The sequence below is a fragment of the Mesoplodon densirostris genome, chromosome 1, assembly GCF_025265405.1.
Source record: "Mesoplodon densirostris isolate mMesDen1 chromosome 1, mMesDen1 primary haplotype, whole genome shotgun sequence".
NCBI classification, from domain to species: Eukaryota; Metazoa; Chordata; class Mammalia; order Artiodactyla; family Ziphiidae; genus Mesoplodon; species Mesoplodon densirostris.
Window position 1 is genome coordinate 153353894 of NC_082661.1, and position 27727 is coordinate 153381620.

Here is a 27727-nt window from a genome sequence, read left to right on the forward strand (position 1 = left end):
AGTTAATATTCTTTCTGTTAAGGAAAAAAAGTCCTCTGGTAGGTTCTAATTATAAGGGTAAATGTTTAATTACTCACTTTGAAAGAATATTTTATTCCCAGCAATATATCCATATAACTAAAAATATCAGAGCCCAAATTAAAATATTTTTCTAAAAACTGTTCCAATATTTTTGTAAGAAATGTTCTGCTTTTATTTTGAAATTGAGGATCATCCTCATGAAAGGAAAATATAACGTTCATATTAAAAACTTCAGTTCAAAATAAGTCTAATAATACAGTAAGCTCTAAAGGGAAGTTTAGCCTTTCAGACAAAGGGGTAAAGGGTAATTTCTAAATACCTCAAAAGATTAACTATATACTTTGTATATTACTAAATGGAACTGTAAAACATGAACCTGATAATTCACAGTATCAAGGACCATTATTTCAGATCAGAGAAACCTGCATATACAACTGTATTTTTTATGAGTTAATGACAAAAATGATACCCATTTTATTCTGGATCATTGCAAGTTTCATTTCTTTGTCTTGAGGGTTTGTAGTTTGTTACTTAAATGAAATGGCCTATTACTCTTGGAAGTCTAGGAATAAATAATTGTAGAGCTCCAAATTTAAATAATTTAAATGAAAAAAATACTATAAACTACTGTTTTCTTTATAAAGGCTATCATTTTTTTAAAAATTGGGAATAAATTGACCTGAATTCCACTATTTAATTATTTGGAAATATCTATAGTTTTAAAGGCAATTTAATAAGAACAATGGTTCTAATGTTATTTATCTCCATCTTTGGTTAACAGCACTCCCTTCCTTTGAAGCAATGCCCTAACCCCTCTGTTTCAGGTAAGACTGCCAAACTCCCACACTCTCCATGTTTTCAAGGAAAAAATCCTTGGATACACTACCTCCTTTTGGAGGGAGAAAGTGAAATGGGAAGGCAAAATCTTCCCTACCTCTTTCCCTAAAGGCTGGTGGTTTCTGTGTCTTTCTCTGAGGGCAGCAACACAGGGGAAAAAGTCTTCCTTTTACTGAAAAACACTAGAATTTTCCTTTTCCCTAATGTTATGCTTATTGTTATAAAATTGTGTTAAGCCTTTTTCATGTCAGAGCGTTACTGTTAATCAATCACTTCTAGACACCCAATCTAAAAGACCTATGTTAATTACTGTTAATTTTTTAATACTGATCTTAAAAAGGATCCTCATCTTTTTTTTTTTTTAAATATATTTATTTATTTTTGGCTGTGTTGGGTCTTTGTTGCTGTGCACAGGCTTTCTCTAGTTGCAGCGAGCGGGGGCTACTCTTTGTTGCAGTGTGTGGGCTTCTCATTGCGGTGGCTTCTCTTGTTGTGGAGCACAGGCTCTAGGCTTGTGGGCTTCAGTAGTTGTGGCACATGGGCTCAGGAGTTGTGGCTCACGGGCTCCAGAGCACAGGCTCAGTAGTTGTGGCACACGGGCTCAGTTGCTTCGTGGCATGTGGGATCTTTCCCAGACCAGGGCTCGAATCCGTGTCCCCTGCATTGGCAGGCGGATTCCCAACCACTGTGCCACCAGGGAAGTCTCAGGATCCTTATCTTTTAGAAACACAATGTAATTTTTACTTAGTGGTATAGAATAATGTGAATTATTTAAACTAGAAGAAAAAGTAAATAGAGGTGAAAGTAGACTGGGGTAGCCATGGTGGAGGATTTAATGAGGGCTGGGTGATAATAATATGGAGGTTCATCACACTATTCTACTTTTATGTATGTTCAAAACTCACCATAAGAAGTTTAAAAAAAACCAAACCTGGGCTTCCCTGGTGGCGCAGTGGTTGAGAATCCGCCTGTCGATGCAGGGGACGCGGGTTCGTGCCCTGGTCCGGGAGGATCCCACATGCCGCGGAGCGGCTGGGCCTGTGAGCCATGGCCGCTGAGCCTGCGCGTCGGGAGCCTGTGCTCCACAACGGGAGAGGCCACAACAGTGAGAGGCCCGTGTACCGCAAAAAACAAAAACAAAAAACAAACCTTTGTTGACAAATCACCTGTTTGGACTGATAACTCTCGGAGATCTTGGCTGACAACTTTTTTTTTAATGTTTATATTATTTTTATTATATTTTATTTGTCTATAATGTATACATCAGTAGTATAATGCATGATGGAAAATTCATGATTTATAAAATGGTAATTAAATTACCCTCACCTTAGTCCCCAGGGTAGGCAACAAATCTATACACAGGCATGCAACTATATATCTGCTTCTCTCTTAATCTTATATCTTAAAGATTTTTCCACATCAGTACATCACAGAGCCTCCTCATTCTTTCGCATTGTACTCTGGATATGTTATTTACCTATGCCATTACTTAACCGTGTCCACTGAAAGGAAAACAAACACTATTTCTTCCATTACTCACACTCATAATACTTAAGATGCCAGATGTGTGGGTCTTCCTACACCAAGCAATGCTGTGATATTCTGCAGACACCAACTGGGTGTCCTACAGTTCAGTTCAGTCTGACACTATCCATCTGATCCCACAAGTTACGGGCTCAGGCTCATGGTGCTGCCCCCACTTCAGACACCAATTGCAAGTCCCAGGTTGTCACCTACCTACTCTTCTGACTGGCTGGCTATAAATCAGCATTCCTATAATCACCACCTCAGGTTTGATACTTAGCTAGAACAGCTCACAGAACTCAGGGAAATGTGTTTACTGCTTTATCATATAATAAAGGATATGGATGAACAGCTAGATGAAGAGACATCATGAAAGTCCAGAAGGGTTCCAAGTGTAGGAGGTTCTGTCCCCATGGATTTGGGTTGCACCACCCTCCCACCACATGAGTTTGTTCACCAATCTGGCAGCTTTCCAAAGCCCACAGTTCAGGGATATTCATGAAGGCTTCATTATATAGGCATGATCAATTATTAACTCAATCTCCAGCTTCTTCTCCCAGGAGGAAGGTGGTGTTGTTACCGAACTCAGGTTCTGCTGCTTGCCACTGGAATGCCAATACTCAAGAGATGAGAGTGTTGGTTGGAAAGGAAAAGTTGCTTTATTCAGGAAGCAATCTGGGGAGAAGATGGACTGGTATTCAAAAATCAACTTTGAAGATTCTGCTTGACTATGAAAGTTTTAAAAGGGAGAATCATTTGGGGAAGAGGGATCTGACTTCCGGTGTGCACTTTCTTCTGATTGGTCTATGGTGAGGTAACAGAGCCGTGTTCAAGGAATCTTGTGCTCAGCCTTAAGTGACCATTCTCCACCCAAGTGGGGGCCATAGTTCCTACAGAACTCAAAGATATTGTTATATTCCTTAAGGAGGAACCAGGACCCTGCCCCACAGCTGCACTATTGTTTCTTGACTGCTCCTCCTTTGTTTCTGCTTTCCCTCTCCTTCCCTGATAAGCAATGGCTGACCACTTCCTTGAGGAGTCACTCCATTCAACCAGGCTTGGGGAATGAGATGACCTTTCCCTCCCCAAAGCTCAGAATTATTTCCTAAACAGTTTCAAATATTCCCATATGCTCAGGGAAAGAGCATTATGAATTAACAATGTATATGTTCCTAAGAGCCTATACCACTGAATCTTTAGGAAATCAATTCTCCTAACACTCAATTTATTGAGCTATCAAACACTTTTCCCCTTACACGGACAACTCATTTACGAATTCAATATTTATTCACCTCTCAAAATTGCCTTTATACAACTGATTTCCATAATGCCTCTTAGACTACAATCTCTAAGTGGACAAGGATTTAACTCGCTTGTTCAGTGTTTTGCTTAGTACCAGTTATTAAAATTGCCACACAAAGTATCTGCCAACTCTAAACATCTGGAAGGGAAATATATTCCTCTATGTTATCCTGTGTTGATTTTTGACTCTGAATATACTGTATACTGTGAATCATTTTAGGGTTACAAATAACTCATCCACTAGGCTGTAAATTTCACTAGACAAAGAAGTACAGGAGAGCAAGCAAGAGAACAGCTGAGAGATGCACTATAATTTTTTTCTTTCCAGTTTCACCTTAGACCACATTTTTTCCAGTTTCATACTAGATCACAAAATTACACCAGTTCTATTGTTTGTGATGAGCTGAAGACAAAAAAAGAAGTTCAAATTCACCTTATTCTAACAATAAGGCAAGGAAGAGCAATGGAAAGCTAAATTCTAATTGTAAATGTTTTTTTGCAACATAACATTTTCAAATCAGCTTAAATCCAGAGAAAATTTTATTATTATGCAATTTGATTTTTACATCAATAAAATCTTAGATATAACAATACAGATGAGGGAACAACAATTTAATTTGTATTGAAATAAATATATTAGATGTACAAAGCACATATAGTGAAAAAGGGTCACAATAAATTACAAGTGGAGACATCATTTTGCTCAATCACCAAAGAAAGCCCTTGACACTTCCAATTTCACACCATCAAATTTATCATTCTTGCTGATTTAAGCAGAACACAAAACAAATATGGATCCCAGGCCTTACTTTCACAGGTACCAGCACAGATAATTTAGTACGGTGATTCAATTTGAGAATCAGTAGGGACCAGTAAATCACTGCATAAAAGAAAGAGTGAATGAGGTCCTTTTTCCTTAGTGTCAGCAGGCTAGGATTATTATGTTTATTAGATTTTCTTGAAAGGAGTTCACATTTTCTCAAATATTCAGGAGCAATATTATGTCCCCTCTGAGCCCTACATTAGCATCTATGTGCTTTGATCTTGAATGCAGGGGAATGATGAATTTTTCAATTTATTTTATAAATTTATACAGTCTGGGTAGTATTGGCCTGAAGAGTATGTAACTCCCCAACCTGTATAATATTAGATATTAAAAATGGATTCAAAAGAAGTTACTAAGAAATGCTGACATACTGTGTATACAAATTTTTTAGTTCAATATATCCCATTATGTAGAGCACCAGAAGTAATGCATTTATATATCAAGCAGTTTTTTATGACTCTCTTTCTAATCCTTGTGACCCTTTTACATCTGTTCCAATATATACACATCACAAATGTTACCTGCCCAAGACTTTGCCCATTTGGTCTCAACTTACAGATACATACGCAAACAAAAATTCATATCAAAAGCATTTGTCTTATTTTAAAGTTACAAAAGAAAATAGTCTAGGTTGGAACTAAACTGTCATGAACCAAGAAAAAAAAACAGGTTAGTTTAAAAGTACTGAGCAAATCAAAAAAGTAGCTCTGGAAAACTATGATGGAAAAAGTGAAATGATTCTTGGGCCTTTCCTTCTTCTGGAATGTGAGCTAATTTTTAGATTCCAGCAAAGATACCCAATAATAATTTTTCTCTACCATTTTCTAAGAAAAAGAATCTGTTTTAGACTAAAAAAATACTGTACTTTATCTCTTGTCACATAACTCAAATTCAGTGCAAGTCAGTTTTCCTATTTGCACTGCACAACAGGAGAGAGACTACTCTACAGTTAATCCCTCACACAGGGATGTGTTCCTTTCTAAGAACCCTCCCAAATACCACCTCTGAAGATAAACATGTCATAGAGTAATTACTACCAGGAAACCTCCCAAACTTTTAGCAGCTCCTTTCTTATCCTTAATATCAGATCCAGTCACAACTTTCAACCCAGAATATTATAACAGGCCTGCTCATTACAACAATCTCTGGAAATAACTCCTGGATTTATAAAATATATATGCCTTTGGTATATTATCTGTTGAGCTACACTATCATATATCCTATGTAGAATTCTCTTAACTCTAGAGAAATTCCAACGAGATGATAAGTGAAACTATCAATAGTTGTCTCTGCAACTCAAACTGAATTTACAAATCTAGGTACCATTCCTAATATCCAATAATTTCAATATGCTTTTGTATTATTGTGAAAAGTCTAAATTTTAAGAGATGGAACGAGTTACACCTTGTACACCTACAAAATGACCATGAACAAATTTTAAGTACCATTTTTCTACATACCTGAAATGAAGGAGAAAGAGCAATTTTATAATTGATGTGTTTAGGTAATTTAGGCACTTATGAAAACAAAAACAAAAACGCAGAGAGACCATGATCTGAATAACACCAATAATTGTGGCCTATTCTACTGTTTACCTAGAAAGCAGATATTAACAGGGTACTTCTTCCAGCTTTTGAACATTTCAATATTTTAAAAATGTACTCATAGTAAATGCTTACTAAATATTTACTGAATATTGAATAATTACATATTAAAGAGTCATGGAATTCAGGTCCTTAGTTTTATGCTGACTTAGGATTTAGTGGCATTTAACCTTCCAACATAGCCCGTAAAACAGCTGAGGACTACTTGAGGAAAGAGTGCCACCTACTGCTCATAAACATAACTGTGGTTACTTTCTCCCTTGAGGTTTTCATTACAGAATAAAAATCAGTCTCAATTTGGGTGACAGCATTGAGGGTAGCAGATCAAAAGGGGATTTGGGTAGATGGGTGGATGGGAGCTTCAGAACTATATTTGTTTTTTGGGTTTTTTTTGCGGTACGCGGGCCTCTCACTGTTGTGGCCTCTCCCGTTGCGGAGCACAGGCTCCGGACGTGCAGGCTCAGCGGCCATGGCTCATGGGCCCAGCTGCTCCGCAGCACGTGGGATCCTCCTGGACCGGGGCACGAACCCGGGTCCCCTGCATCGGCAGGCGGACTCTCAACCACTGCACCACCAGGGAAGCCCCAGAACTATATTAATTAAAACAGATTCCTTAGCATTAGATAAGGATCTTTACCACAATCCCTCAAAATTAATTTCATTCTTATCTCAAACTTAAAAAAAACAAAAACTCTCAGTTCTGCTCGTAGCATTATATACACACTTATTTTCCTTTTTCAGATGAATAATATTCATGTCCTAAACTCACAAACCTAAACTGATTTTTGATCCTGATTTTTAGGAGGAAAAGAAGTATTCTGATAGCTTTACAATTCTTAGTTATGCAACAGACCATAAATCCTTCACAACTTCTGGTTTAATGTTAAGCATGCCTTGATTTTCCCCGTAAGGGAGGTTCCTAAATAACTAAATTCAATTTTTTTTTTTAAAAAAAGGTTAGCTTTCTTTCTTGCTTACTTCTTCTAGGAGCATCTACCTTCGTGAATTTTATGCCAAGAAAATTTAAATACAAATTGTTATTTATGAAATTTCTCTTTAGACTGATGTTAAATAGTTAAAATTCATGAGGAATCAAGTATACAAATGGAATACAGAATCTTTGTTAGAAATAAAGTAGATTTTGTTCCACCTGTCCAAGAAGGTTTAATATCTAAAAGTACTAGAAGAACAGCAGCACTATACCACTTCCTAAAGAATTAGATATTCTGGATGTTAAATCAACTTTTTTTTAAACCTGTAAGTAAAAATAAATTCAGCTATGCAGCTATAATTTCTCCTAGTACATTCATTCTAAACACTCTATTTCCTTAATTTTAATTTGATAGATATGCAAGTTACCCTATAATTTCAGATGTCAAATTAGCTAGTTGTATGTATTCATACTGCAAAATTCCTAACTACATGTTCATGCTAACTAAACATCTAGTAATGCTCAAACTGTAAGATTTATTTTTTCATGAGTTTCGGAGTGTTTTGTTTATGAATCAAACCTTCCTTTAAAGAACATGAGCATATCAGAAATATAACTCCATTGTGTGATAAAAGCATTGACTTTTGAAGCACAAAGGGTTTTAAATTGTAATAGTATTAATGTTAAATTATTTTTGTTAAACATGAATTATTTCCTTTAGGAAAATCCTTTTGACCAATAGTAATTTCAACATAAAGAGGAAAAACTAAAAACAGAGGCATACTTACAGATCATTCAAAGAAACATCATGGTAGAAACAGAGCACACAAAAAGAAAATTAATAAATGGAAAAACTGGTGAAATGTGAATAAGTTCTGTACCTTAATAGTTAATAGCATTGCTCCAGGGTTAATTTCTTAAGTTTTGATAAATGTTGTATAGTTATGGAAGCTGTTAACACAAGGAGAAGCTGAGTAAAGGGTATATAGGAACTCTCTTTACTATTTTTTACAACTCTTCTACAAACCTAAAATTATCTCAAGATTAAAAAAAATTGTAAAAGCAAACAAAAACACCTAGTAACTTAAAATTATGCCTTCAGCTGCCAAAATTTCTTGATACAATTCAAATTTTTAAAAACGTCATTAGAAATCAATAATATATTGTTTACTTAACCTTTTAATTACTTTATTGCTCTAGAAAATTTAGTTTTTAAAACCATCAGATAGTGATACATAGTGATAGTGAGACTGCCCCACCCCTACAATCAACTGTATATTACGAGGCTTCTCTAACTTAGTAGATAAATATTACAAAATTACAAAAATAGCTGGTGACAGTTGAGCTATCAAGTAGGTATCACATTTCTATAGGTCAAAAAGTTGAAAAAGAAAACTGATGTTACTGATAAGTCACTGAGTATACTGGAGAAATCCAAGTTACATGCACATAGAAGAAAACTGGTCACAGAAAACTGTTACATTACTCTGTATTTACATTTTGCAAGGTTTTTAACATTTCCAATCATGCAAAAAAGATCAGAATGAATTTTTAAAAGGAGTTAATGGAAGCTCAATGAACACATTTAACATATTATACAACTCAAATCACAGTTGCATAATACATCCAATCCCCCAAATGCAGCTGTGCGTTACACCACCGAAACGTGCACTATTTCCCCCACAACTCCTCCCCTGGCTCCATTCCCAGGCAATAACCTTTCCTATAAACCTTTCTATTTAACCTTTTAAGTCAGATTTGATGGGTAAGTATGTATAATCCTCGTTATTATTTCAGAACAGATACAAAGTTTAGTCATGTGCTCAACCTTCAGTTACATTCCTTTCAAAAGGCATCTGAATTGCTGCAACTGTCTATGAAAATCAAGCCTAAGAAACCGAGAAAACTCGCAGTCAAGAATCTGATCTAAGTAATTGTATAGACTACAGTAATACTAAAACCTATGTGTCCACATTTCTAAAAGAAGGATTTCCTATTTGAGAAATGTTACTCAATGGGTCTGTGAAAGGAAAACTGTCTGACTACTGTATTGCTCTCTGATGTAAAACGCCTAGGTGACCACAGATATTTACCCAACTGGTCAACAAGCTTTCAGTTCGGCCCTTTTTTAAAAAAATATTCAAAGCCACAGAAGTAATTACGAAAATAAAATTTTGGAAGGTCATAGTATAAGATACATATAGAATTCCTATTATAATGGAACATCCAAAATAAATCTGTCCTAACAAAGCAGCACAAAATCAATTTAAAAGCAATTTGAAATTAAATACAGTGGGAAGTGTTTTTGTTAAAATCATCAACCAAAATTACTGAATGGCAAAAGAATACTGTCTCAAAATATATTGAATTTACATGTTAATGTTACTATAATGAACTCATGCCAGATATAAATTCAGGTTACCAATTAGATGAAAAGAAATTTTAGAGCTATTTTTTACCAGAGAAATAAATGTACTTCATGATAAAGGCACAGCAGCATCTAAAGAATTTTTGATACATTTATCACAAGATTCAAACTTCCCTAACTATTAACAATACATTACAATAAAGTTTCTCAGAAAGTGTTTAAAAGGCTTGATTTAACATGCCAGGAAAATGATCATTTTTCTTTCGAGATGCATTTATGTAAATTGCATTGAGGTCAGTTTTACACCTGGAATTAACCATCCATAGCAGAAGTACGAGCAGCTAACAATGCTTATTTATATTATATATAACTTAGCTGGATGTTAAACTATGCAACTGTTGGTGCCAGTCTGCTTATAAAGGCAATGCTCTGGAGACAAAGTCTTCTCACAAACAGTGGGCAAGCAGGTTTCATTATTAGATGTTCAACAACAATCCTCAGTTCATTAAACAAGGTCCTGCAACATAAAATAGTTTTCTTTCAGGAACCCAATGAAAAAGCAACGTAATGCAAGAGCAAATGCTAATGAAGGACTTTCCCACAGCCATTAAAGAATTTGAAGAAGTAAAAGAAGTAACCAGGATGCACTGTAGGGAACATACAAAATAAAATTCCCCAAATCAACACCTGTTTCCTTTTTTTGGGAAAAAAATCATTTAACAAAAGCATTTAATAAATGGCTCTCTCTGAGGGCTGAGATTAGGGATGATCTGTATCTTCTTTACAGTTGAGTCACATAATTTTCATATTTGACTTGGGCAAATTCACCTAGTTCTAAAAAAGAGACCAAGAAAGTGAAAATTATATAATATGAGCAATCCCACCTACTATTTCCTTAAAAGAACATACTGCCTCTTAGAGCTTTCCTCATCTGAACAATGGGGTTATGTACTTATTGGAGTCATAGAGAAGTTTAAATGAGAAAACACAGAAGATGCTCAATAAATGTTACCTCCCAACTGGATCATTCCATTGATCAAATAAGCTCTTGTTTGCCTTCAGACTAAATCCCACCTCCTCAACATCCCATGCCTTGTGCAATCTTGTCTCAGTTGAATTTCCTGCTTCATTTCCTATCACTCTCTGCCATGATGCCCATGTTACACTGCCTGTTTTAAGCCCAGGCTGGTTGTGGATCACGACTTTGCCTTAACTGTGCCACTTGCCTACGAAGTACTCTTTATTACATACTGTAATCACACACACATCATACATATTGTACAGGTTAGTAGAAACAAAATCATGTATACTGTACTGTAATTTATAAGTGCTTTAAAGAATCATCTAGGATAATTTTGGCTGTTCATAATTTTTATGTGCTGACTCATCCTACATAAAGACACAACTTCTACCTTTTTGTATGCTCTGTTATTTTTATGGTTAGGAGAAGGCAATAATCTGTTTTTAAAAAGGATGTAATACACTCTCACACAAAAACAGGAAGGAAATTTGGAAAGATGCACATTTATCTAAAAACCTGACCTTCCTCTTGTATCTCCTATCTTTGTGACAGCCACATTACTCATGACTCTCCAAGGTTCCCAGGCCAGAAACCTGGAGGTCTTCTTTATCTTATACTTCTTCCCTAAGCTCCAAGTTCCAACCCTCCTAAATAGCTTTCAAATTTATCCCTTTTTAACCACTGAATTAGTTCAGGCTCTGGACTTCTCTAACAGTTTCCAAATTGGTCTTTCTGTCCTTTTGGTGAGCCTGAAATACATCTTCTGGAATAGTATTTCTAAATCAGACCATATCGTGTTCTCAACCCCTTCACATTACAAACTTCAAATGCTCTTCCTACCTTAGAATAAAGTCCAAACCCTTCCACATGATCTAGTTCCTGTCTCCCTTTCTGCGCACAGATCTTCACTACTTCCCTATATACTTCCTCAACTCAAGTGACAACTACTGGCTTGCCAAGCGCATTCAGGCACCCACATGCCAGAACTCAGACTTCAAAAAGCTTGGCCTTCTATTACCACCTCCTCCGTGAATTCTCATCTGTCTCCCTCTGCACTGTGTGCCTTCACAGCACCTTCATCATCATACTGACTTATGTAGCTATCTAATTCACTCAGCTCTAAGTCCCTAGAAAGCAGGTATTTCAATCCCACATTAAACTTGTTATCATCAACACACAATCACTGTCTTCAGAATAAATGAGGCTAATGAATCAAGTTAGAGGGCATCCTGAAAACACTCTAGTTAAACCCCTTCAGGTTACCGATGAGGCACGCCTCATTCTCGTATTCATGGTTCTACCCCTGGCATAAACAACAGCACTTTCAGTGGTGATGAAAATGTCTATCTGTTTGTCCAGTGCAGCGGCCATCAGCCACGCATGGCTTCTGAGCACTTAACAATATGGTTAGTGTTGACTCAGGAACTGAGTTTTAAATTTTATGAATTTTAATTAATTTAAATTTAAATGGTCAAATGTGGCTAGTGGCTGTTCTATTAGCACAGCTCTACACAATCTACACTAGACATGAACAAAGGACTCATACCACTAACTTGAGAATAAATATCATGGTAAGTGAACATGGTACAAACTGGCTATATAGACTGTCTCATAACCCTTAATAAAAAAAAAGTATAGTGTAGAAAATGTAGTTTTATAGCCTGCTTATCAATATTTATAAGCCCAAATATTTTCCATTACCTTTCCACTGTTTTGATTAAAACGTGTACTAATGTGAGATGTTTAATAGCACTTATTTGTGTTACCTTATAGCACTTCTATCCTTTCTTTTCTATTCCACTGAACACTTCTACATTTTTATAGGTGCTGATATGATTTAAGGATATGTGGAGAAAACAGGAGTAGAGAAGAAGAGGATATAAAGAAGCAGAGAAAAACAAATCTACTGATGAAAACTGGATGCCAGGGTAGGGAACCAGGATATAATGTCTAAAATGAATACAAGAACCAGAAAGAAAAAGGGAAAAACTCATGGAATCAAGTAAAATTAAAGGTTTATTTTTGACTAGGAACTCATTAAGAACCTATGTCTAAAGAAAATAAGCTCTATTTTAGGAAGTACTGTGAAAAAGACATTGTCTGTGAGCATAAAAACCCCTTCAAAGGAGAATCAGAAGCATAAAAAAAAGGAAAATAAACGATTTATTAAGAACCTAATAGAATCTAAGCACTTTTAAAAACACTACTTCATTTCACCTCCAGGAGGTTTTTCTCTCTGTCAGTGAAGAAATTAAAATTTAAGTAACTCGCCTGAAGTCATAAACCTGTCAAATGATGGACCAGCATTCAAATTCAGTTTTTACTTTGCTTGAGAAATATAATAGAGATCATGCTAACACACTCACTGGATTTCTGGCTGAATTCTACTACATGATGAATTTATTTTAAACGTGAAAACAAAAACTACATTAACTTTAGTATCTGAGTAACATATTTAAGAAGCTATTAAAAACAACTATTCAGGGACTTCCCTGGTGGCACAGTGGTTAAAGAATCCACCTGCCAATGCAGGGGACATGGATTTGAGCCCTGGTCCGGGAAGGTCCCACATGCCGCAGAGCAACTAAGCCCGTGTGCCACAACTACTGAGCATGCGCTCTAGAGCCTGTGAGCCACAACTATTGAGCCCGCACGCCTAGAGCCCGTGCTCCGCAAGAGAAGCCACCACAATGAAAAGCCCGCCAAAATAAATAAATAAATATATTAAAAAAAAAGAAAAAAGAACAGCTATTCATTTTTGTTTTCTTCTAATTTTTGAGATCAGAAGGCATAATTTATTGTACATTAATTTAAGCCTCTGTTCCTCAATACTATGATAATTTACTAAAATATTTCTCTGCTTCTTCATTTTTCCACTCCAAACAATTCTGCACAGGCTATCAGAAAACTATTATGACCTTGTCAAAACCATCATTCCTATACATCCAAAAAGTAAGTTCTAAACTTCTTACCCTGAAACTCAGGAAGTTTTATGATATGGCTCCAATATACCTTTTAAATCTTTGCTCCAACCACTCACCATACAGAATTTCCCTTGTAGTCAAATAGGTCTACTCAATGCCCCTTAAACTCTGCTTTTATCTTCTTGCCTCTGAACTTGTTCTGTTTTCCTACCTAAAATGCTTTTCCTTATTCTGTCTATTCAAAGGCTTTAATCCTTCTAGAACAAATTAAAATCTCTATTTTGTGAAACTTTCCTGGGCTCTTCTCTCTTCTGGCTCAATGATCTCTCCCCTGTTGTGGACTATAGTACTGATATAGTAGAATAAACATGACAAATCATCATAGATTGACATGTGAATATCATATCCTAAACTATTGCTTCCTTTCTTATTATTTGACATGTGTTTTTTGTTTCTTCAACTAGGAAAGTGCCTTGAGAGTGGGACTTATGTCCTACACATTTTAAAACTCCTTAAACTTTGGCACTGTTTTAGAAGTGGTCAAGAAAAGTCTAGTCTAGTGTCTGAAAAGAAGTACAACTACCTCCTCATCAATCCTAGGTAGTTCTAAGGCCTAGAACTTAAATTCACAAAAACATTGCTTGCTTCTAAATTCTAACATAAAAGTTAAACAACTCTTAAAAGTTACAAATACTGTATTTCACAATACTCTTAATAAATAAAACAGGTTTAAACTAATCACCAGCTTACCGACAATATGGATTTCTTCGAGAGGAGTATCGAAGAGTAAGGAATCTATAGTATATAAAAGGCTGGAGCAAACTTCCTTGACCACTGAAATAAACAAATACAAGGGCAATAAATACACATCATCAATTCATATGTTTACTCTCAAAATTTAAAGGCAATTTAATTGGAGAATGTGTGTCTTTATTCATCAAATGGTCACAGTCATATCTATCATTATCTAATCCAAGTTATTCATGTATTTATGTAGGTATTACTTTAAAAAATTTTTTTTAAAGCTTTAAAATAAGCCAGCAAATATTAAATAAATGCTTCAACAATTACTACTAATAACTGATAATAAAGTTTAAAAACTTTATAAGATATTTAAAATGAAAAGTAATTTATTTTATATAAGCATATAAGAAAACTAATAAAACCACAAAGGGTCACTAGTAAATTTACATAGCCTACACTATTTTTCTTCATTTAAAAAACAATGACAATACCTCAAGAGTCATATATATGTATATGAAATTCTAAGTCTGGAATACTTTCCTAGGAAAAACTATCTTAAGATATTCACTAAAATAACTACAGATAAAATGTAGCAACAAACTAACATGGATAGTTAGGTAGCAGGGCTAAGTAAATCATATGTTTGACAGCCTTGGTATGCAACTACTTAAAATCTTGACTATGAAAACTACACAGTAACTCTGAAGAAAGCAGAATATAAAGCTATACATATTACTACAACTATATTTTAAAACTTTTTTGGGGAATAAATGCACTAAGATGCTAAATACGGTTTGTTTTTTAAGTTAAATTTTTTTAGTCCCACCCCTCACCCCCCACCCCCCGCTTTTTTTTGGCCGCACCATGAGGCTTGCGGGATCCTAGTTCCCCAACCAGGGATCAAACCTGGGCCCCTGCAGTGGAAGCATGGAGTCCCAACCACTGGACTGCCAGGGAATTCCCTTTTTTAGCCTTTTTTCCCCTAAATTGTGTGATATTACTGTCATAATAAAAATTTACACGATTACAAACTTATAACTAAATGTAATATCCACCTTCCCCAATAAATCATATAAAACTTTAACTCTTTAAATTGAGAAATTCACATATTACAGAAAACGTTAAGTAGAAAAGAATATTCAATAAAAAATTTTTCCACCAGCCAAGTTAGTTCCTTCCTCAAAGTCGCAGCAGTTTCTAATACATCCTTCCAGAAATTTACATGAACAAGTGTATATAATGACTAACACACAGTGCTCATTTTGTAATGCACTGAATCCATTTAACTCTAGGAGGGAAGTGGTATTATCATTCTGATTTTAAAGGTGAAGAAACGGAGGCAGAAAGAAATATACACGTCTTTAAACACACACACCCCAAAATATAAATGGGGAATACCCTACACAGTTCTCAACCACTTTTAAACTTATTATATCTTGGAGATCATCCCCCATCACAACACATAAATTACTTCATTCTTTTCACAGCTTCAAATATTCCATCTTATGCATGTACTATTATGTAACAAGGTCTCTACTAATGCATAAAACTACAAGGATCATCCTTTTACTTGTCTTTGCACATGTGTGCGTTTATATGTAAGATAAACTCATACACTACATGTATAAGAAAAACTCATAGAATGTTCACTTTTAAATACAGAGCTTTATGCATTACTGCTACAAGTTTAACTTAATAAAGCCTTCTAATATCAGACTGTGCTTCTACCATGAAAGGTAGCATTTAAGGAATAATGACTTAAAATTGTTTTTAATTTTACAGTTTGCGTTGTGGTCAAGTGACACACTTGAAACATGAATAGCTTTTCTTATTAGGGATTGAATAAAACTTTATTACTTAATTTTAATTTTTTAGAATAACAAAGTGATTCCCCTATTTAAATATTTTTGGTAAATTCTCATTTCCTTTACAATTAAAAATTAAAATCAACTTGTACATAATAAGTGTTTAAATAAAAGATTGTAGCACAATTGACTTAATATACCAATATAGTCAAAACTTGGTGCTCCAACAAAAAATTCACTACAGTTCCAAAAATGAGGCCTTTTTTTTGTTGGGGGGTGCTGTGTTGGGTCTTCACTGCTGCGCACGGGCTTTCTCTAGTTGCGGCGAGCGGGGGCTACTCTTCGTTGTGGTGCGTGGGCTTTTAAGTTGTGGCTCACGGGCTCTAGAGTGCAGGCTCAGTAGCTGTGGCGCACGGGCTTAGCTGCTCTGCGGCACATGGGATCTTCCCACACCAGGGATCGAACCTGTGTCCCCTGCATTGGCAGGTGGAGTCTTAACCACTGCGCCACCAGGGAAGTCCCCAAAATGAGGTTTTTGTTTAAGTGTGCCTGGCATCTCAGCATTTCATTATAATTCTCTTAAGCTTACCTAAAAGGAGAACAAATTATTTTGTTTATTAACCAGAATGTGGAGGTTTCAGATATAGTCACCAATTACCTCCACATAAAGAGTTAGTTTTGGTAGCTACATTTTAACTTTCACCCAGGTACATGAAACAAATCACAGAACCTCGTGTGACTCAAGACCAGATGACCCAAGAAACAGAAAAATGAGCAAGAAAGTAAGAGGGCAAAAGGTTCCTTTTACCAATTAAAATGTTTAAGTGTATGATCAGGATCACAGAAAAGAGATGAACTAACTTCTAGGGTGAAAATTTCAGAGTGGAATAATCGACAAATACAGTTGCATCAAATTCTATACCCAACATTCATGGTACGTTACAACTAGGAGTTTTGGCAATTACTTATTTCAACTACTACTAATTTTTTAAGTGTAGAAAATCAAGGCCCAGAAGGCTAAGTTAGTGGTCAAATCAACCAGAATCCAGCTCCCAAACACCCAACAAGAAGTCTTCCCATTGTATCATTCCAGAACCCTATTTAGATTACATTATCTAGTTTGGAACCCCACAACTTAAGCAACATGTGGTGATCCTGGAGTTTTCAGAGGAAGATATTATTTATAAGAATGGTACAGATGCATTTATGAGGAAATCTAGAAAACTCTATTACCAGCTTAAAGACTGCTAAAGAAAGGAGTAACTATCAGGTATATAAAAACCTTACTAGTTAACCAAGGCAATGAACATTAAAATGAAGTATTTCATAGACAAAAACAAGTTTGTTACAAATTAATGAGATTATGGAAAACAGGTAATACAGACCTATTAGAGGACAATCTGGTATGGTCTATTAAATATACACTGCACCTAATTTAGACTCAGCAAAAGTACAGACTCGCACAAAAGTATAAGCAGACAGGTAAAAAAAGAGTTTACTGCATCAACATTTGGAAAAGTAAAAATTTGGAAACAAATGGCCACCAACAGGGGAATGGGTAATAAAATATAGTATAATAATATGATGGAACACTATACAGCCATTAAATGAAACAAACCAGAAATATGAATGTCATATAAATAGGTCATGAAAACATACTGTATATGAACGAAAAAAGCAAGATGCAGACAACTGATGCCTTTGATGTAAAATAAAAACTAAACAAAGGGACTTCCCAGGTGGCGCAGTGCTTAAGAATCCACCTGCCAATGCAGGGGACATGGGTTTGAGCCCTGGTCCGGGAAGATCCCACATGCCACGGAGCAACTAAGCCTGTGTGCCACAACTACTGAGCCCATGTGCTGCAACTACTGAAGCCTGCACACCTAGAGCCCGTGCTCCGCAACAAAAGCAGCCACCACAATGAGAAGCCAGCACACTGCAACAAAGAGTAGCCCCCGCTCGCCTCAAGTAGAGAAGGCCTGCGTGCAGCAATGAAGACCCAGTGCAGCCAAAAATAAATTTATTTTAAAAACCCCAAAAAACTAAATAAAGCCCCGCACCCATAAAATAATAATATATATTTTCTATCCATCTGTGCAAGTACTTTAAAAGAACTACATACGTGTACCCATATCAAACTCCTTAGCTCTGGGAAGGAGAGGACAGAATCCAACTAGGATTCAGTCAAATGGTATTTTAGCTTTTATTTGTAATATCCTATTACTTGAGAAACTGAAAATTGGAAAAAGCAATAATCTGGGCAGAAATGTGGTTTTAAAACTTAAATGCAAGAATATAGATAGAGAGGTCAATACTATCCTAATGTTCTATTTTTAAAAGGAAGGCTTTCTTTATTCATGCATTCCTTCTATAATTAACATACAAACAAAATATGGAGGTGGCAGTAAGCAACTAATAATACAAGACCTGAATTCTTCAGATTTTTCTCTAGTATGGGAAAAATCATCTCAATAATGTTAGACTGGACTAAACTAGCCTTCCTAAGATTCTTTCAAAAGTAGTTATTCTGAAATTAATTTTCAAAATGTTAAATGATAAATCACAAGGAATACTAAAGAAGACAAATGCCTAGGTTTATCATAGTAAACTACAGGAGTTTACTATACTCTCATGTTCTCTACTATCATGTGAAAAGATGATTGTTAAGATCCATCTAAGCTCTGAATCTCAGTATGTACTTCAATAGATGTAAGCAGGATAAAATTTGAGTTGATACATTTACTATGTTCACTTAGACACCAGCCTCCTAAAAGAAATATATTTTTATTCTTACCTAAAAAGCATAAAAACTGTAGCAGGCATCAAGAATATTTCATTACAAGCAATGAATTTCAGAATATTCTGTTGATTAGCGCTTAATTTATCCAAGAGAGATCTCAGCAGAGGTAAACTATTTGAACCCTTTGCCTAAAACATAAGAAAACAAACATTAGAAATAACAAAAGCATTTTCCATCACTCAATTATTTTCTTTCTTTAGATAAACTGCATACCCAATACACAATACAACCAAAAGACAATTATTTGAAAATGATGACATAAAAATCTACAGATTATTTAGGGACAAAAGTTAACATATTTTCCTGCTTTATTGTATTTTCTATATTTGTAGAGTTAAATAGAGAAACAACTTCGATAAAAGTCCTTTTCATTCATAGACACTTTATCTTCCTTATTTCAAGAAAAGTGGTGGTTATTTCTCTCCAACCATAACAAAACCTGGCTACCCAGAAATACAGTTAAAGTATCTGTGACTCCCTACTTGATTAAAGGTAGAAATTACAGAGTCCAATTACTGCTGTGATCCAAGAACTATAGGGATAAATAAGAAGGCCAACACAAGGCAAAATTTTGGATACTTTAATTCAAATTTCAGTGCATATGCAGTCAATCTGCCTGGCACACTGAAGTTATTACGCTAAATGATCCAACCCAGTAATAAGAAAAAATTTTAGGAAAGTAGCAGTTCTGAACATCAGTGTAAAATAAATTTGGTACACTCTACACACATGGTATGTTAAAATTACTGACAGAACAAGAGATCTCTGACAACTTATCAAATCAAAAATATATGATTTTTTTAAATAAAAAGGTCTATTTCAAACTTCAGAAATTACTCCAGGAACTGGGGGGTAAACTTAAATACAACCCCTTATCTACAAAATGTACTATTTTATTGAAACTTAAACAGTAAAAAATACCAAAACTTTCAAATCACGAATTTAGAGCAAGTTTGTACGGAATATAGGACCTTTTTATGACAAATGTCCAAATGTCTTAAAACTCAAATTTGTGTTAACTATCTGTATCTGTCTTAAAACTCAAATTTGTGTTAACTATCAGGAGTCAAAAACAAAAAACAAAGGCAGCACAATTTTACTTACATCAAGGACCTTTTTCGTGTATGTGGCAGCATGAAGTAAAGAAAATAATAAGACTGGGAAAATACTCACTGAAGAAAATAATTAAGGAAAACATTAAAAATTCATCAAGCACTTTGCAAAACAGGCTATGTATTATGTTCAAATATACAGATCTAAAATGGCATCTGCTAAAATGAGTTCAGTGATGGCTTTTGGTCTACTGATACACTTTATAAAATGAAGGTTTTTTTAATCTGTAAAGAAGAAAGTCAACTTTCATTTTTTAAACCTCATAGTTCTTTTTATGAAGAAAATAGTGAAAAAAGCTTTTTCACCTATTCCTATTGGATAAAATATTGCGAACATTGGCTAAATTAAGTTGAAATCTAGGCCATCTCAAAGCGTTAATACAGCTTTTAACCCTACAATGGCCATCCTGGACAGAATAACTTAGCCTTCAAATACCAAAATAGTCTTTTGTACTGCTTTCATCAACTCAGTTGCTTAGGAAAGAGTACAGAGTAATGGTTTAAAGAGTAGTTCTCAAATTTTCCTCAACTAAAGATCTTTAATTCTTTCTTTCCTACAAGGACCCCATTATTTTGAGATAATGTTCCAATCAAGCTTTTACAGTTAATGTGTTCTCAATCTGTACAAATAAAAAAGACAGTGTATATTTGGTTTTGCATATAGTCAGTTGAGAGTCTCATCAGTTTAATTACAGATGTGAGCAAAGAATCCTTATATTTGAGTTTCACTGTTTGGCTTTATGTCATAGATAAAATATACAATTTTCATTCAGCTTTTTGAAAAATGGAAATTGCTCAAAAGACTTTACACCAATTTCTGCTAGGTTGATAACAAAAAAACCCCATTTGTCCAAGTTATTTCCATGAAATGATATAGACAGTTAATTATGAAGGGCAAAAATACTTGTCCTAAAAATAGTAGCAATTTTCAAGAAATAAACCATTATATTTTTCTACACCAACTGAAAGCTTGGTGTGAGGGAAATGACCACTATAGCATAACCTGAGTATCAAATTCATTATAACCATAACTCATCATTTAAGACCCAAAGGTTCCTAAGTTCCAGGTGGCTAGTAAAACAATGACCTACAGCCAAGTATTGTAAGAATCCTAACTCTCTAATATAAACGTTCTCTGATTAATATCCTCACTAATTCTTCTGTGCCACTCATAAAATTTAAGTAAAACGCCAATCTCCTGAGATCACACACACACACACACACACAGTTTTACACTTTTAACAGAATCCTTAATTCAGAGTCAAGATATCTGGGTTTCACTCTTGGCTCTGACACTAACTTCGTTTCCCTAGGCCAAGTTCCATCTTCTGTCATATGAATTTGCAGCGATCAAACCTAGGGATTTCTAATGAGTCTTACATCTCTAACATTCTATAGTTCACAAACCCCTGATAAGAGATTCATAACCTTAGCATTCATTGTTACCTTTAAACTACTTGGAAAACACAAGGGGTGAAGAGTGTACAATAGAAAAAGGACAATACAACACCTTTCTAAGAGCAAAGATCAGAACATGACTTTGGGATCACCTTTATTAACATAATACCCAACTACTTTAGCAATCAGATTAGTATTTCTTGCCAATTAATAGTTTGTTATTCCCACTGCATACTCTCCCCCCCGTAAGAATCTAAAGAACATTAAATCCTTAATCTCCAACATTCCCTAGAGATGGCCTAGCAAATAACTAATTGGATAGAAAAGGCAGAGAGGTTGTCTTCACTGTCATGAGTCATTTGGCATCGTCTCAGGAGTCACTCAATAAAACTGTCCCAGAGGTCAGTATTGATGTATTCAATTTGCTCTATATTAATTATCTAGAAAACACAGTTTCTATCATTTGTTTTTCTTTTCAAAGAAATTTTAAGCCAGTAAGGGCAGAAATATGAACCTCTATATAATTTCCCATTATATCTCAGAAAAGCAAGAATTTTAATATTGGTGATTATAAAGGACCTCAATGAATGCGGCTGACAAATGCAGGTCAACCCGATGATATGCCAAACAAATGTGCTTATCATTTACAGTTGTAGTACAACAATTACCTAGTGAGTTTTACCTACATTACTACTCACTTGCCAATGTGATGCCAGGCAAGTTACTTTAAACTGTTTGAGCCTCAGTAGCCTCATCAATAACATAATGCTCACCATACTTTTTTTCAGAGTGTTGCAAGGATTAAGTATGTCAAGTCTGTATATACTGGCAAAATAGGTGCTCAAAAAAATGTCACTTTCCTCCTATTCTCTTTTCCTTAAAACTTATAAACAATCTATTTAAAATTTGATACTTCATGAACATAGAAAACTATCTAAATAGGCAGTGTTTAGTGTTAGAGATATATTTTATTGTGCTTTCCATTATGTACAGTTGTATCATAAATATTCAAGAACACTTAAGAACAGTACTTCTGAAAAGTACAGAATACTTCCCTGAGGGATGACTCATGGCGGGGCAGGGGTGGGGGGTGGACAACCCATTAAAATGATTAAGTTTAGGGAACACTGATAACTCTTTTAGGTTCCACAATGCACACTACCATATCAAAGGTCCTACAGTAAAGAAATCTATTTAACAATGTTTAACCTGTTGCTTCCCAAACATACCAAACTGCAGAATCCCTTCCCTCCCTTTTCAAGAATACCTACTTTTATCCCACAACATACTTTTGAAATGTATAAACATACAAATTCCAAATGAGGTATTTAATGCTCATTGGCTCCAGAGTATCCATGTGTCCTTATATTCTACTCTATCCATAGCAAATACTAATTTCTATTTATTTTATTGATTAATTATCCCATTCTCAGCTTAAGTAAGTTATTTCTTGATTAATTTCCATTTGTTTCTAGCTCACTGGGAGTTGAAAGAAAAAGCTGAGGACTTCTCTTTTCTTAAGGCAAGGCATCTGGGCATTTTCCCAAAGAATGTGTGAATGAAATGAAGGAAACATATATTAAAATAAGTCCTCCATAGGCTTGTGCTTTGAATCTGAATTTAAAAATATCCATTGCTAATAAAGAAGCTTACAAGAGGCAAGATCAAAGATACAAAGTTTAAAATTCCCAATCAGCTCTTCAAAATTTGGACTTCACATTTCAGAGTCAGAAATTCTTACACTTAATGTATCTTCATTCAAATGAAGCACCAACAAACCAACCAACCCAGGCTTCATGGAACACCCTCATTGCTGAATCCTTCCTGTAGCAAAAAATAATAAGAAGAGATCTCCTATACACTCAGTAGGCAATTTCACTGTCAAAAAGGTACAAAAGGATACTTGTAACAGGGTAGGAATTGACAAAGATGAGTGAATACAACAGGTAGTGGCAGCTGTCCTCTAACAAAGCCTGGGCCAGGAATGCTCTGCTTAACTGGAAGTGTGGTAATCTTTGGTGCAGCCTCAGAGCACTAGTCAGAGCATTTGCCAGCAAAGCACGTTGGTAAAAGCTTGCTGCTTCATGCAACCTGCAAATTACCAGGGGAGAGGTTATTATGAGATGTAAACAACTACTGTGTCTCTTCCTCCTTTGTGAATTGCATCATAATTGCACAATACCTATATCTATTACTTGTCAATAGAAAAAAAAATTGCTTGACCCTACTATACCTTTTTAGAAGCATCACTTTATATATATACCCAACTGAATTTTTATTTATTTCTATTGAAGCACACTTGATGTACAATACCCAATTGAATTTTATAAAGCAGTCATTCTTCCTTTTAACAATCAAAAGTGCAAAAAAACACATGAACTTATCTCATCCCCACAACCATTTTCTCTCAATTTTCAATGTGATGTTACTTTTCACAAAGCACATGATATAAAATATACCTCCAGTTGGTATTACTAGAATATTAGTGCCTTAAGGATGAGACCTGTGTTTTATTTGTCCCTGAACCTCTTTCAGTTTAACAAGTGTGACATCTAAAAGGTATTCCAGAAAAAGTGAACAAGTGAATACCAAAGGCAGAAACATGTATAATACATACCCAAGAAGAGGCAGAACAAACAAAGCAGAGCAGTAAACTGTGAACAAGCGAGAAAGCCACATTGCCGTGTCCAGTTTATTGGCCATCAAGAATTGCTGAATGTAAAAAGAAAAATATTGTAGTAAATTAAGCTTGCAAATTATGTTTTAAGGATAAATATTATGTAGTTTTATTCCTATTCAAAATGTCTCAATGCCCCTGTAGCAATTGTGTTTTTAAGATCATTAAGTGTAAACTCTTAGGGCAACTGTTTCATGTATATGCTCAGTAACAAAGCCAAACTCCCTATAGTTTTTTTTTTTTTAAATAAGTTTGTTTGTTTGCGGTGGCTTCTTTGCTGTGAAGCATGGGCTCTAGGTGCGCAGGCTTCAGTAGTTGTGGCACGTGGGCTCAGTAGTTGTGGCTCGTGGGCTCTAGAGCGCAGGCTCAGTAGTTGTGGCGCACGGGCTTAGTTGCTCCGCGGCATGTGGGATCTTCCAGCACCAGAGCTCGAACCTGTGTCCCCTGCACTGGCAGGCAGATTCTGAACCACTGCGCCACCAGGGAAGTCCCCTCCTTATAGTTTTGATATGGAAAGCATAGGAAGTACTTAAATAGAAAAATACCAATTGACATTAAAAAAAAAAAAGACTAAGTAGGCAAGAAAAATTTAACTACAATTGTCTGTATTCCTTCAACACTTGTAATACTGGCTTCACCTACTTTAAAAGAACATTAAATAAGAATTAACTGCTCTCAAGAGAACCATAATGCCTATTCTTAGAAAAAAGTCTCAAATTCAAACAGGCAAGTCTCAGGTCTGAGTAAAAAGGCATCACACAAAGCCAGTTTGGACTATATCAACCTTACAAAGGAGAAGTGTAAAACCATGGTAATAGTCACTTAGCCTCTGGATGATTTGCCAATGTACACACAAAGGCCTGGCATACTGTAGGGGCTCAAAATATGGCTGTCAGGTGTTAATGGCACCTGACATTGTGCCATTATTCACACCTCCGATTTTATGACTTTCTTCATCCTCTTGAAGCTCCCTGACAAGTCTTAGCCTGGTTTCTGCGGCCCTGTATTAAACTTCCATTATCACTTTCTTCTCCATTTTTTCCTCATTCTATCTTTTCTTTTGCTTCATTTTGCCAACAGATGTGTCCATCATCACAAATGCAATAACTTAAAATCAGTTTTCTCATTCAAACTGTATTGTGTATTCAAATTCTAAAGTGGCTTTTACATTTTTTGATAGAACCTACACAAACAATTTTTACATCAAGACCCAATACAGACATATGTGAGTATATAAAATAAAAATCTCACAAAAACAATATTTATCTTTACTATGTGTGATAAATTTTGGTATTTTGTATTCTATTTAACGTTTTATAAAGTGTTTCCATGAAAAGAATTTCAAATCTCACTAATAGGTCTTAACCTGGAGCCTAAAACACTGCTCAAAGCAATCTAACTTATTTATCATTTGGAAGAAGATATAAAAAAAGCTTTGGGGAAAAATGCAAGTATCTTTTAAAATTCAAGGATGCTTTTTATTTAATTTTATTGCATGCTTTCTAACAGTATGCAGGTAATTTCAGATATATGCCTCCACTTTATTCTACCCAATCCTACTACTGTTACTCTTCTAAATTTAAATGATCACCAGTAGTCAAGTGGAAGGATGAATCCAGCTTACAGTGCTCAGTTTCTCTACAAATATTCAGATTCTACATGATAGTTTGAAATTTAATTTTAGAACATTTTCTTTAAAACCTATTTGTTTACGGTGCTCATTTGGTGATAAATCACTAAACTGTGCATTTCATCTTGTACACTTTTATGCATGTGCATTTTACTACACAATTAAAAAAAGGTTTAAAAAAGCGTATTGGTTTACTTTTTAAGAGTGAACTGACTGACCATGTTACAAATAATTCAGGCAAAAAATATAATGCATCTTTGGGTGAAAAAACTATTGAGGTGAAAAATTATTCACATAATCTTAAAGTATCATGACATAGAACACTTTTTATTTACAAAGGGAAACAAGTTATCTTTACAATAGAAACTCCGGTGGACACCACCTTAACCAAATGATCAAACTTATCTCCAATGATGAGATAAATCAACATAAAATGTTTCCTGATATATATAATGCCCTGAGAAGAACGGAATATCACTTATTTAATATTCCTACCAAAATGTTTAACCTGAATCCAGTCATCTGTAGGGGGAGGGGGGGAGGGAATCAGACAACTCCAATTTGAGAAGCGTTCTGCAAAACAACAGGTCTCAACTCTCGAAAGACAAAAATGGGAAGAGGAGGACAAGGGAACAGTTCCAGACTAAAAGGGACCAAAGGCCAGAAAACGCAATGCACACTTTCTGATTGAGTGTGGATAAGGAGGAAGCAGCTTTAAAGGACAATTGAGGAAATCTGAATATAAATTGTGTATTAGGTTGATAACACCTATCAACGTTAAATTTCCCAAATTTAACTGCAAAAATTGCTGTGATAACTGCACTGTGGTCACGTAGAAGAATACTGAAGTACTTATGGGTTAATGATCATGATGTAAGCAACTCTCAAATGGTTCAGCAAAATTAAGGGAAGAAAAAAAGAAAAAGTGTGCATATAAAGAGACGTTGCAAATGTTTGAAAAGAAAAAAGTCACTCGGCTCAGTTCACATACTTAGTGTTTAAAATTAGAGGACAATTATGCTTCTGGTACAAGAAACTAGTAAGCAGCAGACCTGCATCTTAAAAATAAAAAGTTACAAAAGCATAATAACATTTCTTTTCGTAAACGACGAAAGGAAAAGAAAACGACCGCTCCCCTCTTTCTGCTTAAAAACGGGCACAACGGTTCTGAGCCAACACGCGTGTGCGGAACAAGGCGTGTGTCACGCCTCGATCTCAGGTGGCATCTTCAACCTTAGGACACAGGGACCGAGGGGTGGGAAGAAGCAAGAAGGCCCAATCTCCGAGGCATACAGGAGGGCATGCAGGTGAGGGCCACCTGCTCCAGGCCGGCCTGGTGTCGCTTCAGAAACAGAAACCTGTAGCTGCCTCTAACGTCTTCGCTCACGATCGGCCCTCCCCCCACCCCCACCCGCACCAGTAATCCCAGTCCTGAAAGCAAGGAGCCACTGCAACGCCTCGGACCCGACTTCCAACACTTCCCGCTCCTTCCTAACTTGCAAATCAAGCCACACGGCCCTGCCCGCTCACTTACCACTGCGCCCGCCCCTTGGGGGCCGTTCGGGGTCGTATCCGCCATGGGGATGTCACACACGCGTCTGGGACGCTGCAATCGGAAAGGGAAAAGAGCGAAGGAAGGTCAGCGCCGGGGCCGCGACTCCGGGAACTGGCTTTCCTGCTCCCGGCGGGAGCCTCCGAGCCTCCGCAGAGCAAAGGACTCGCCGCTTCAGTGCAGCGGACTGTCCGGCGGGTACCCGCAGCGGCCGGGAAATACCTGTCCGGCACCGCCAAGGGCGAAGCTGGGTTTCTAGAAAGAGCGGAGCGAAGGCGGAGCTTCGGAACAAGGCCCAACAGGGCCGAGCTACGGCCGCCGGCTCCAGGTTATTGCCGAACCCGGAAGTGCTCCCTTCACTTCCGTGGGGAAGAGGCGGTGACGCAGAGGGGAAACCCGCAGCGGTGCCCTGAGGCATGACGGGAAGTGTCGTTTTTCTGGCTTCGGCTTCCCGTGTCGTGCACGCCCGTTGCTCTGTAAGCTAAGAAGCGGAGCTGGACAAGCAGCTTTTGTCTCATCGTCACAGGTCAAAGATGGTCCTCCCTGCCCATGGCAAACCACGAAGGCTCTCTACTCCCTGATATAGAAACCTCAGAAATGTCTTTGCTGTTTTGTTCCAGGGGCTCACGAGGCCCTGTGGTGCTACTT

At 36.2% G+C, this 27727-nt stretch overlaps 1 protein-coding gene across 1 annotated transcript; it reads right to left on the reverse strand.

The window, feature by feature from the left end:
• Nucleotides 1–4206: 4206 nt before the first annotated feature.
• Nucleotides 4207–27428, reverse strand: TMEM33 (transmembrane protein 33). The gene is made up of 8 exons (XM_060110611.1): nt 27302–27428; nt 27062–27133; nt 23838–23932; nt 23124–23311; nt 19815–19882; nt 18705–18838; nt 14109–14192; nt 4207–9930 (listed from the first exon to the last, which is right to left on the reverse strand). Exons 2-8 carry the CDS (start codon nt 27104–27106, stop codon nt 9801–9803), a joined length of 744 nt encoding a protein of 247 aa, XP_059966594.1. The 5' UTR covers nt 27107–27133; nt 27302–27428; the 3' UTR covers nt 4207–9800.
• Between the last annotated feature and the right edge of the window lie 299 nt (nt 27429–27727).